The sequence below is a fragment of the Colobus angolensis genome, unplaced genomic scaffold, assembly GCF_000951035.1.
Source record: "Colobus angolensis palliatus isolate OR3802 unplaced genomic scaffold, Cang.pa_1.0 Scaffold128, whole genome shotgun sequence".
NCBI lineage: Eukaryota > Metazoa > Chordata > Mammalia > Primates > Cercopithecidae > Colobus > Colobus angolensis.
Window position 1 is genome coordinate 47,976 of NW_012114030.1, and position 11,509 is coordinate 59,484.

Here is an 11,509-nt window from a genome sequence, read left to right on the forward strand (position 1 = left end):
CTCCTCCTTACCTGCCCACCTTATACTTAAAAAAAAAAAAAAAAAAACGAAAAAAACAAAACAAAACGAACAAACAAACAAAAAACAAAAAACATAGCTCACTGCAGCCTTGACTTCCTAGGCTTAGGTGATTTCTCCCACCTCAGCTTCCTGAGTGGCTGGGACTACAGGCGTGCACCACCATGCCCTGCTTTTTAAATTTTTTCTAGAGATGGAAGTTTCTCTATGTTGCCTGGTTTCAAACTCCCAGGCTCAAGCAGTCCTCCCATCTTGGTCTCCCAAAGTGCTGGGATTACAGGTATGAGCCACTGTGGCTGGCCATTTCCAACAGGTTCACACCTGTGGACACTGAGGCTCTCAAGCAGCAAGTAACTTACTCAGGTCACCCAGTTGGGAGATGGTTAAGTAAACGATGGTACAGCCACTCCTAAGAAACTGTAAGGACTGGGTGGCCACGTGGAAACTGCTTTTGATAAATGATTGGAGGGGAGAGGCAGGGCTGCTGCTTCATCGTTGCTGTTACCCCCAGTGGGTCAGAGATATTGTGTGTGTGTGTGTGTGTGTGTGTGTGTGTGTGTGTGTGTGTTTAAGATGGGAAAAGAACATGCAGGAATGAGAAGACCTTAAGATGATGAAGTTGGAGATAGTAAGTTTTCCTTTATTGCGGAATTTCTGTGAAAGCAGTTTATAATGAAACAAACATTTTTAATGAAATGGTTAAGAAGAAAACCACCTTGATCTCATGAGGAGCAACTAGTAATAGTAGCACTAATAATAGCAAATGTTGTCTATTGTTGTCACTGGTACTCTTGACAGCTGAGCTCTCCTACCCCTGACACAGGTTCCTGGTGGAATGCCTCAAATGTCGACCTCCTGAGGTGCTTGCTAATTTGTTCTGTTTTGATTTTAAACAGAAAGCAAAGACGGACCATGGTTCGATTCCAGATGTGAACTTAGAAAGAACAGTCCCCCGGCTGCACCGTCCGTCCCTCCAGCATTTCAGGGAGCAGTTTTTGGTTCCAGGGAGGCCCGTGATCCTGAAAGGCGTGGCTGACCACTGGCCGTGCATGCAGAAGTGGAGGTGGGTGGTCACTGAGGGAGGTGAGGTCCCTCTTCCCATTTTAGGGTTCCCCAGGGCTCCCTGAATTCCTCCCCTGACCATCCCCAGAGGAATGCAGCCTTGTAGATGCTTCACTAGCAGCCCTGGACTGATTGCCTAGGGGTTAAAAAAGAAAGGAAAGTAAGGTGCTCTGAATGTATGCTGCAGGTTATGAGATTCTTACCTTCTACCTTCCTCGCCCTAAGTGGTTTTTTAATGAGTCCCTAAGTGGCAGTCCTAGGAGGTGTCTGTTGGGCAATTTTTGCAGGATCCTGGCAATTTCCGACCATCTCAGGGCCCTGAGGCTAAGCACAGAAATAACCCAAGAGACAGCCCCTCTCTTTCTGAGGGATTCTGTGGTCTCTTGTGTTCGTTTCTAGTCCTTTCTCAGATTCATGATGGAGAGATCAGATCAGGCAGCTGGAGCGTGGCTGTCATGGGAGGCTCTGCATGAGTCTGGAAATGAGGAGGCATCTCTCCAGGAAGGTAGATGGAGTCGGCCTGTTTTGTGGTTTAGCGGAGCGAATGGTACCCGCCGAGACATGTAGAGGACTTCCCATTGCAGGAGCTCTCCTCACAGCAAGCCTTCAATGAAGCATTTTACTATGTACCTGGCACTAGGACAGGTGTTGTCATCACCCCCATTCTGTAAATGGGGATCAAGGACTCAGAGAGGTTCAGTAACCTCCACAGATCCCCTGGCCTGTACCTGATGAGGCCTGGAATCAGTCCCAGGCTAGAGGGCAGAGCCCAGGGCACTTCACTGCAGCACCCGCCGCGCTGCCCACTATTTGTTCAAAAGTTTCTCAGCTTAGTGACAAAATGAGCAAAGAAAGAAGCGAGGAGGCCGTTGGCAAGCAGGGAACCAGAGCAGCCCAGCCAAGCAGACTTCCTGGCCCTATCTGCAAAGCTCTGCAGCACTGTGTAGGAGCTGTACAGCCTTGAGCAAGGAGTCCCACCTCTCCGTGCCCGTTTCCTCATCAGTGAAGCTGGGGATGACAGTCCTCGTCTCTGCACATGACATTTTCCGAGGATGAAAGGGGACCACATGCAAAGCACACTTAGTACTATGCCCAAAAATATTAGCAGTGATGACGCCAATGTATGTCTTTCTGCTAGTTTGGAGTATATCCAAGGGATCGCTGGCTGCCGAACCGTCCCGGTGGAAGTTGGTTCGAGGTACACAGACGAGGAGTGGTCCCAGACACTCATGACGGTCAACGAGTTCATCAGCAAATACATCGTGAATGAGGTACATCATGGGGACTGCTTTCCCCTAATACTTGGAAGGGAGAGAGCGTAGAACATTTAGGCAAATAACCCTCCATGTGTTGCAGTGGGAGGTTTTGGAGGAGCCAGTCCGTAAGTCTGTGGTCAGAGGGATGACCACAGCGAGGAAGGCAGGCTGCTCAGCCAGCAGACATGAGGGATTCATGTCAGGTCCTTTTTAAGGGGCAGGGGAGTATAATTCAGTAGGTTCCAAAAGTTGGACAGCTAAGTCAAGAGTATGTGTATTTAAAATTTTAATAGTGGCCAGGCATGGTGGCTCACACCTGTAATCCCAGCACTTTGGGAGGCTGAGGCGGGCGGATCGCTTGAGCGATCCAGCCTGGGAAACATAGTGAAACCCTGTCTCTATAAAAAATATAAAAATCAGCTGGGCGTAGTGGTGCGTGCCTATAATCCCAGCTACTCAAGAGGCTGAGGTGGAGCAAATTGCTTGAGCCTGGGAGGCAGAGGTTACAGTGAGCCAAGATCAGGTCACTGCATTCCAGCTTGGACAATAGAACCAGGCCCTGTCAAAATTAGGACAGGACAGGATAGGACAGCTTATTTTTCCCAAAAGTTAATCACTTATACTTTCACCAGCAATTAACACAAGTGTCTGTTTTCTTACAACTTTGCCTGCGCTGTTTGTTGCCATTTTATGAAAATGCTTGCCAATCAGATGGGAGATCGGTGCTTTACAAACTGGGTACCCTAGTGCTGGAGAGGTTCTTTGAAGCTGCCCCAGGGCCTCTAAGGGTTGGAGAGGACCACTCAGGATGAAGTGGAAGGGTGGCAGGGCTGGGGCTGGGGCCAGCTGGACAGCAGCAGCAGGAGGGCATCTGTCACGACTAACTGGGCTTTCTGTGTCGCCTCTGGTTTTCCCCGGTGGATTAGCCGAGGGACGTCGGCTACCTTGCTCAGCACCAGCTCTTTGACCAGGTAAGTCTGAGTCCACACTCCTCTGTCCGTCACCTTCTCACCTTCCCCTCTCCTCCCCTCCTGGGCTCAGTGCGGCTGGAGTAGTGGGTGTGAGCAGGAGGGAGGCAGCAGGTGAGGCTGGGAAGTCGACAAGACGTAGGTGACAAGGAGCCATTTTCCTAAAGTGACAGGAAACACTGGGGGTCGCCAGTGCTCCGAGGATTGCAGGGGCCACTGTTCAGAGATGAAGGGAGCAGCTGTCGGACCGGGTGGCTGGCTGGGCTGTTGCTGTGGTGCAAGGAGAGGTGATGCTGGCAAGTGGAGCAGTTCAAGATAGGTGTGAACTGCCGGACCCTGGACGTGGGTGGATGTGTGGGGGTGGGAGGGAAGATCAGGGAAGACGCCCAGATTCAGGTCCCCAAAACACTAAATAGATGGAGCTGGGGCACCCAGGAGGGACCTGGCTATTGTGGTATCTGCCCGGAGTGCCCAGGGAGGCAGCACTTGGCAGGATTCAAGAATAGGGCCAGGCGCACGGGGTCAGGGCCGCAGCCAGAGGTGGGCTGGGGTCGCACCTCTGCAGCCTTTGCAGTGGGGCCCTGGGATGCTGCTCAGCTGCTGTATCTACTGCTGAGGCCAGGGCTGCCTGACCCTGTCTTGATGGGGCACCCAAGGACAGTAGGTTCTGTGCCAGGAGGCTTCATGCTGACATTAAAGGAGGCTGGCAGTTTCTCTTCCCCAAGCCTCCCTATTAGGACTTGTGCATGCTACCTCCTGTCCATGTCACTTGCTAAGTGAGGGAAAGGGGGATTCTAATTAATCGGGTCGCTACTGTGTGATCCCGAGACTCGCCTTTCCCCCGACCCCAGTCATCCTGGGGGCATGGCCTCATTGTGGGCTGGGGACCCTGGAAGCCACAGTTAACCTTGGCTCCCTGTCCTGGAGCAGCTGTTTCATACTTTGTAGAACAGGAGGAGGTATATTTAGGAGTAGAAGGTCAAGTTCACAGTGACTTTCAAGATGAACCAGGACTTGAAAGACGTTTCGGGTAATGGAGGGCTGCCTGGGTGTTTACCTTGGGTCCCAGAGCTGAGTGTCCATCATGCTGTGAGAGGACCCTGGAGAAGTCCCAGCAGCCCATGCCCAGGTGTTGTCATGCCATGTGGCAAGGACAGTGTTCTAGAACCTTCTCTACGTAAAGGATGCTCAGGGGCTCCTACCAAATTCTTGTCCTAGAACCTCTTACTGACTTCTCCTAGAGACCCTGTGTTCTAGAAGATTTTGGCCATCAGTTTAAGCCTACCTCAATTATCAGTCACATCTCAGGAGCACTGATTCACTTGGGGTCTGTGCATCCTTGGCCAGTGATTCTGACAACATGATCTGGTCAGCCAATCACCTTTCAGAAATCCTGATGATGTCATAGTTTCTGCTCAGATTCCACAGGGCCAATTCTGGTCAGAAGCAGCAGTGTTGGGTGTTACCTTTGGGAGGAACCCCCAGCAGCCCTGGGAGGGACCTCAGCTTGCGAACTTGTACTTCAGTCCTAAGCAGCAGGCGCGGCTGCGTTTCTGCACAGCTGATTTGAGACAGGCTCTTAAAGGTCTGAATAGCAGTGTCTGGGACCAAGCTCCCTGCGGGGAGAACATTCCAGCTTTTCCTGGTACACACTGGTTTCTGAGCCAGCAGCCTGAAGTTACCGTCACTGCTCCCGAAGGAATGGTAGTGTCCACCTGCAGGTGCCTTCAGGCTGGGGAGCGGTGACTCTAAAAAGACCTGTGTCCCCCTGGCAACCCTGTTTTCATGCCTCTCAAGCTTGAAAAAGGTCGCCGGGTCCAACCAGGGTCCTGTGAAGAACCCTGGGGTTCTCTGTGGCCTGGGGGCTATGGGCTGGTGGCCTGCTCTGGTGGGTTCAACCCCAGAGGTAACTGAGGTGCCTGCTAAGGGTCTGGACAGGAAGTGGACTTAAAGTGGTGTGTTTTCACTCTGAGACCCTAGCTTTGTCTAAAGGAGGCCAGGGCCGTGTGCAGTGGCTCACACCTGTAGTCCCAGCACTTTGGGAGGCCAAGCAGGACCAGCCTGGACAACATAGCAAGATCCCATCTCTACAAAAATAAAATTAGCCGGGCACGGTGGCATGCTCCTGTGGTCCCAGCAACTCGGGAGGCTGAGGCAGGAGGATCACTTAAACCCTGCAGGTTGAGGCTACAGTGAGCCGTGATGGCACCACTGCACTCCAGACTGGGTGACACAACAAGACTGTCTTTGAAAAAAAAAAATTACAATAAATAAAGGAGGCCAGGCCACCGCAGCCCTGCCCCGCCATGAACATCCGAGATCGCCTGACATGTGGCATATAATATAACTCTGTCGGAGGCCGTGGGGAGCCACCCCACCCTTACTGCATCATATGCTTTATATAAAGCTCAGAGCACAGACCCAGGCCCACACCTGTCTTTCTCATCAGGCAGTTTCAATGCCCAGTCTGTTGCTGCCAGGTATGGCAACAGATCCTCTGTGCCTACCCTGGCTTTTAAAACTAGGAAGGCGAGGGCCGGGCATGGTGGCTCACGCCTGTAATCCCAGCACTTTGGGAGGCCGAGGCGGGTGGATCACTTAAGTCTAGGAGTTTGATACCAGCCTATGCAACATGGCGAAACCCTGTCTCTACAAAAGTAAAAATAAAAAAAAAAATTAGCCAGGCGTGGTGCATGTTTGTAGTCCCAGCTACTAGGGAGGCTGAGGTGGGAGGATCACTTGAGCCCAGGAGGCAGAGGCTGCAGTGAGCTGAGATCACACCACTGCACTCCAGCCTGAGAAACAGCCAGACCCTTTCTCAAACACACATACACACACATAATGGATGACCTCTTCGTTGGCCTCCGGGCTGCAGTGTCCCCGGCCGGATCCCCACCTCTCATGTCTGCTCTGCCACCCACAGATCCCAGAGTTGAAGCAGGACATCAGCATCCCCGACTACTGCAGCCTGGGCGATGGGGAGGAGGAGGAGATCACCATCAATGCCTGGTTTGGTCCCCAGGGAACCATCTCCCCCCTACATCAGGATCCCCAGCAGAACTTCCTAGTCCAGGTTGGAGCTGCAACTGGAATAGTGGCCTCCTATCTCCTCCTGGCCCAAGCACCTGGCTGGCCACATTCTCTGCCTTTAAACACCGGGCTGTTAAAAAGAAACAAGAAGCACTGAAGGGGATGAGGACAAAAATAGAAAACAAACCCACAAACGGCGCCAGGCCCAGGAAGGCCTCTGCAGTCGGCTGCTTCCTGCTTCCAGAAGCGGCTGTCCTCCTGCGTGGGCCCCTCCCAAGATCCCTCACAGGGGAGCCCTCGGGAGAGGGAGCGAGTGCTGGCGCGGGTGCCTGGTCCCTCTGCCCCTCCCTCGCCTGCCACCCATCCGATCCAGACCAGCTTCTTCCAAATAGGAGGCGGCAGGTCGGGGGAGGAGTTTTCTCAGTCACTGGGAGGTTTTTTCCTGAGACCCAGGCAGAGGAGCAGATGGGTTTGCTACAAGGGGAGGCACCTCTGTCTACTGCTGTAAGACCACCTTAGTTTTCACAGGCAAAGAGAGGTTTAGTAAAGGAGAACATTCTCCTACCCCAGCAGACCAGTCCAGAGAGGCGGCTCAGGAGTGGGCTAAGAGCCGGGCCTCGGGAGCCAGCCTGCCTGGCGCGGACAGCAGCCCTGCCACACCTCAGCTATGTGAGCTTGGGCAGCTCATTTAATCTCTCTGTGCCTCAGTTTCCTCACCTGCCAAATGGGAGTGAAGATAAACCACCTCAGAGAGGATTAAATCAGTTAACACACGTAAAGCACTTAAGTGGTGCCTGGCATGGACAAGTGCCTAATAATGGTGGGCTCCAAAATGTATTTGGAAGAAAAACGTACCTTTAGGCCAAGTTTGGTGGTTCACATCTATAATCCCAGCACTTTGGGAGGCTGAGTCAGGAGGATCACTTGAGGCCAGGAGTTCAAGAGCAGCCTGGGTAACGTAGTAAAACCCAATCTCTACCAAAAATAAAAATACAAAAATCAGCTGGGTGTGGTGGGGCACACCTGTAGTCCCAACTACTGGGGAGGCTGGGGCAGGAGGATCTCTGGAGGGAGGAGGTCGAGACTCCAGTGAGCCATGATCGCACCACTGCACTCCAGCCTGGATGACTGAGAGCCAGTCTCTAAAAAATAAAACAGCAAGAAAAACACACACATGGAACTGTAAGCATGTGTGGAGGGGAAGGGCAGGCTGGGCCCAGGGAGCAGCATGCGGAAGGGGACAGAGGCCAGGGTGGGCGTGGGGCAGCAGCGGAGTGAGGCCACCAGCTGACTGTCAGGGTCTCTCTTCCCAGGTGATGGGGAGGAAGTACATCCAGCTGTATTCCCCGCAGGAGTCGGGGGCTCTGTACCCTCATGACACGCACCTTCTCCATAATACGAGCCAGGTGGGCACTGGGGGTCCGGGGTGACATTGCAGGTTCTCCCCACTGCCCCAGAGATGATGACGTCCTTTGCTTCCTTCAGGTCGACGTGGAGGATCCTGACCTTGAGAAGTTCCCCGAGTTTGCCAAGGCCCCATTCCTGTCCTGCATCCTGTCTCCTGGAGAGATCCTGTTCATACCCGTGCAATACTGGCATTACGTGCGGGCTCTGGATTTGAGCTTCTCGGTCAGCTTCTGGTGGTCGTAGCCGGGCTAGGAGCTGAAAGGGCCTGACATGCAGACAGCATTCATCTGTTCACTGATTTCCTGCTCTGTGCCCCACCTGGTGCTGGGTCCTGGAATCTATAGAGACAAGCAGGACTGAAGCTGTGTCCTGAAGAGCCTTCACTGCCCAGTGGCAGCCCTGGGCGGCTGAGCTTCAGCACTGGACGGGCACAGAGCGGGGGCTGCCCAGGAAGGAGCACACTCCAGGCTGGGGGTGCATAACAGAGGAAGGTGAGGAGAGCCCAGAAGGACCCTGCAGGCAGACAGCCTGCATGGGGACTCCGGCATCAGAAAGCCTAACGTGTTTGGGAAACGGGTGGGTCACATGGGCAGCGGTGAAACGTGGGCTCTGAGGTTGGCTACTCGACTCAGACCCGGCCGCGCTGCGTACCTGCTGCGTGACTTGGCCGGGATCCCCCACTTCGTTGTGCCCACGTGGAAAAGAGGGCAAGGCCAGTCCTCACTACAGAGGGCCGAGGAGGCAGTGCCGAGCCCCTGCTGCTGCATGAACCTTAGCCGCTGCCACTGATCCCAATTACTCTGATCCTTCTGCCCTTCCTTCCCGTAACTGGGCCTGCTGGACACCACAGCCTGAATACTGGAGGGAGCTGGGCATTGCCCAGGTCACAGGAGAGAGTCCATAGAGGCCTGCTCGGGAGCCCAGACCCCTGCTGGGCAGTGGGAGCTTTCTGTCATCCTCGTGGCTAAAGGATAACCCACCTGCCTGCAGTGAAGTGCGAAGGTCTTGCTGGATGACTTTTCACCCACACTCATCCAGGAGCAGGCTCCCAAGTGAAGAAACCATTAAACCATCACCAGCCCCTGGAAGCCTCCCTCTAGCCACCTTCTAGTCACCATCCCCCAGAAGTAATGACTCTGAAACCGGTGGAAGGTTTGAGGCCAGGGGGACACCCAGGCTCCGTGCTTTCTGTAATTGTGTCTTGTTTGTGTGCACGCAGGTTTGTTTTATGTTTTGGCCATTAAGACTTTCCCCAGCCCTCTGTTTTTTGTTTTTTAAACTAAATAGAGATGGGATCTTGCTATGTTGCCCAGGCTGGTCTTGAACTCCTGGGCTTAAGCAATCCTCTCACCTTGGCCTACCAAAGTGCTGGGGTTACAGGTATGAGCCACCATGCCAGCCTTGGCTTCTTTCTTCCCCTCTTCCAAGACAGGCCTGGGAAAAAGAGCCCCGAGGGTTCAGCTGCCATCCTGCCAGCACCTTGACTCACTGGCTCAGCTGCTTGTCTTTTAGCTAAAAATCAAGCCGCCTCTGGTTGGCCAGGGGGTAGCTACCCGGGGGTAACTAGAAGGGGGATGGGAAGGTGGCCACGGGCAGCTGGAACTCTAGTCCCTGATGCCCTCTGTACCCAGGCCAAGGAATTTGACCTTTATTGGGTAGGTCCGGGGGTTCTCGGCCTTTGAGCAGACACCAGCAGAATCTGCAATCTCGAAAGCTGGCTGTTGGCAAGGAGAGGCCGTGGTACTTACTCATCCTGGGAGTGGGCTGCTGAGGGGCCGTGGGTGTGCCAGGGAGTGACACAAGAGCTATCTGGAAGTGGAGTCCACTTGGCTCCATGGGCAGCTGCTTGCAAGGACATTGTTTATTCCCTGCCATTGTTAATAGTGAATTACCTAATCTTTCATAGGAAGAATTTACACCAGATGTCAACACCCCTGAAAGTAGGGAGGCATAAAACAGGGACGCCCCATGACCAGGTTCGCCATTAGTGAGGAGCGGTGGCTGCCCGGCCACAGAAGGCTGTGACTCTCGGCCCGCATGTGTCACTCACACCTCTTCCCCAGTGGAAGGACAGGCGGGTTGTGGCCCCAGCTCCTAGTGGCCCAGCCGCTCCATCCGCTCCAGCTGGCAGGCCCCATGGCCCATCTGTAGCATAGCGTGACAGAAAGCTGGGCACGGGAGGCCACGTTCATTAACGTATGGTATCCTGGCCAGGAGGCTTCCCGCAAATGTCCCTTGTCAGATGAGGAACGGGAAAAGGAGAAATGGTCCTGCCCTGTGGCTGAGGTTCCGGTGTTCCTAGGAATCCCAGTCTGAGGGGGACTTCAGCCCTCCGGGGACGGTGGACTCTGAAGCCGGCTTAGAACCCAAGCGCCGAATAGTGGGTCACAGACCAAGGAGAGGCACGTGCACGAGCCCCTGCCCGAGATGTGGCCACAGCAGCCAGGACACAGGTACTGCCATCACAGACACAGGGCACAGCTAGCAGGCCTGTCACTGACCAGGTGAGGCCCCTGCCCTCGTGGTCTTTTAACACAGTGGCGTCAGGCTGGGGTGCGGGGCGGGGCAATAAGGACATGGGAATAAAACAAGACAGTGTCACGCCATGATTAGTGCCATGAAAGCAACAGAGCAGGGTGACGGTGGAAAATGGCAGCCAGGGATGGACTGGTGGGGCCAGAGGTTTTTGATAGTTGACATTTGAAGAGCAAGAGCTTGACTAGGAATCCAGAATTGGCCGTGAGACTTGAGGCCCAGCTCGTGACAGCGGGTACAGCAGCCCTGAGACAGGAAAGCCCCAGTCTGGGGACGGGAGGTAGGAGTCAGGGCGGCTGGGGCAGAGAGGGGTAGGAAGGGGGGATCAAGGCCACGGGGCCTGGGGGACCAGCAGGGGAAGGCACTGGGGGGCTCAGCCTGGGAGGGACAGGTCTGCAGCTGCTGTGCAGACAAGGGCCTACAAGGGGACCTGGGAAGCAGGCCAGTCCGTAATTCCTGAGTGACAAGGTCAGGGGCACCGGCGGGGGAGCATGGCAGTGAAAGAGAAGGCTGGCGGGGTAATAAAGGCTTTGAATGCCAGGCCAGTGTCCGGAACTCCTCACGAGGGTTTTGGGTGAGTGCCAGTGTGTGTTGTGGGATGTTCACGTCGGTGTCATCGTGGAGGTGTTGGAGGCAGGAGAGACGAGCAGTAGGAGGGCCAGTGTCCCCAATGGCGAAGTGCCCAGAGGCTTCCTGAGTCCCCAGCCAGGACTGCCTCGAGCACAGAGAATGAACGACCAGAACCTGGCCCCTCCTGAAGGCGGTATTTGCTGGTTGGCTTTTTGCCTCCTGGCGTCCATCTTCCCTTCTTCCAGAACGGCACACTGATTGCGCTCTGGAGAATGACCTCTGCCCCAGGGATGCGGTCCTGGCAGGTCTGTACAGCTCCTCCCTGGACTGGCATCTTGAGGGCACGTCGGGAGGAGCATAGACAGGCTGGAGCTGACCCCCTGTGGCAGCAGCACCCACTGTCACAGAATTGTCTTGACATCCACGACCCTTATTCCAAGGTCTGCCATTCTAGACTGGTCTTGCCTTCCTGTCATTTCTGCAAGCCACCTCATACGTTTCCAAAAAACCCCTCTTCTGGTGAGGCCAGCTGGGGCTGGCACTGGCTGAACACACTGGGCTTACCAATGGGCGTGTCTCTGCCCACTGACGAAGGGCTGGACTGGGTCCCCGGCTGCCTCACTGATGGGAAGGTGGGCTTGAGGGCTCAGGAGCCCAGACTTG

At 54.5% G+C, this 11,509-nt stretch overlaps 1 protein-coding gene across 2 annotated transcripts in view; it reads left to right on the forward strand.

Moving 5' to 3' along the window:
* Positions 1–9,048, forward strand: part of KDM8 (lysine (K)-specific demethylase 8) — an 18,793-nt gene extending 9,745 nt beyond the window's left edge. For both annotated transcript variants that reach the window (XM_011933453.1, XM_011933454.1), the window contains 6 exons: positions 915–1,081; positions 2,219–2,351; positions 3,263–3,307; positions 6,228–6,377; positions 7,648–7,740; positions 7,820–9,048. In XM_011933453.1, coding sequence (XP_011788843.1) covers positions 915–1,081; positions 2,219–2,351; positions 3,263–3,307; positions 6,228–6,377; positions 7,648–7,740; positions 7,820–7,984 — 753 coding nt within the window. In that variant the 3' untranslated portion in view covers positions 7,985–9,048. The remainder of the gene's footprint in view (positions 1–914; positions 1,082–2,218; positions 2,352–3,262; positions 3,308–6,227; positions 6,378–7,647; positions 7,741–7,819) is intronic.
* Positions 9,049–11,509: the final 2,461 nt, after the last annotated feature.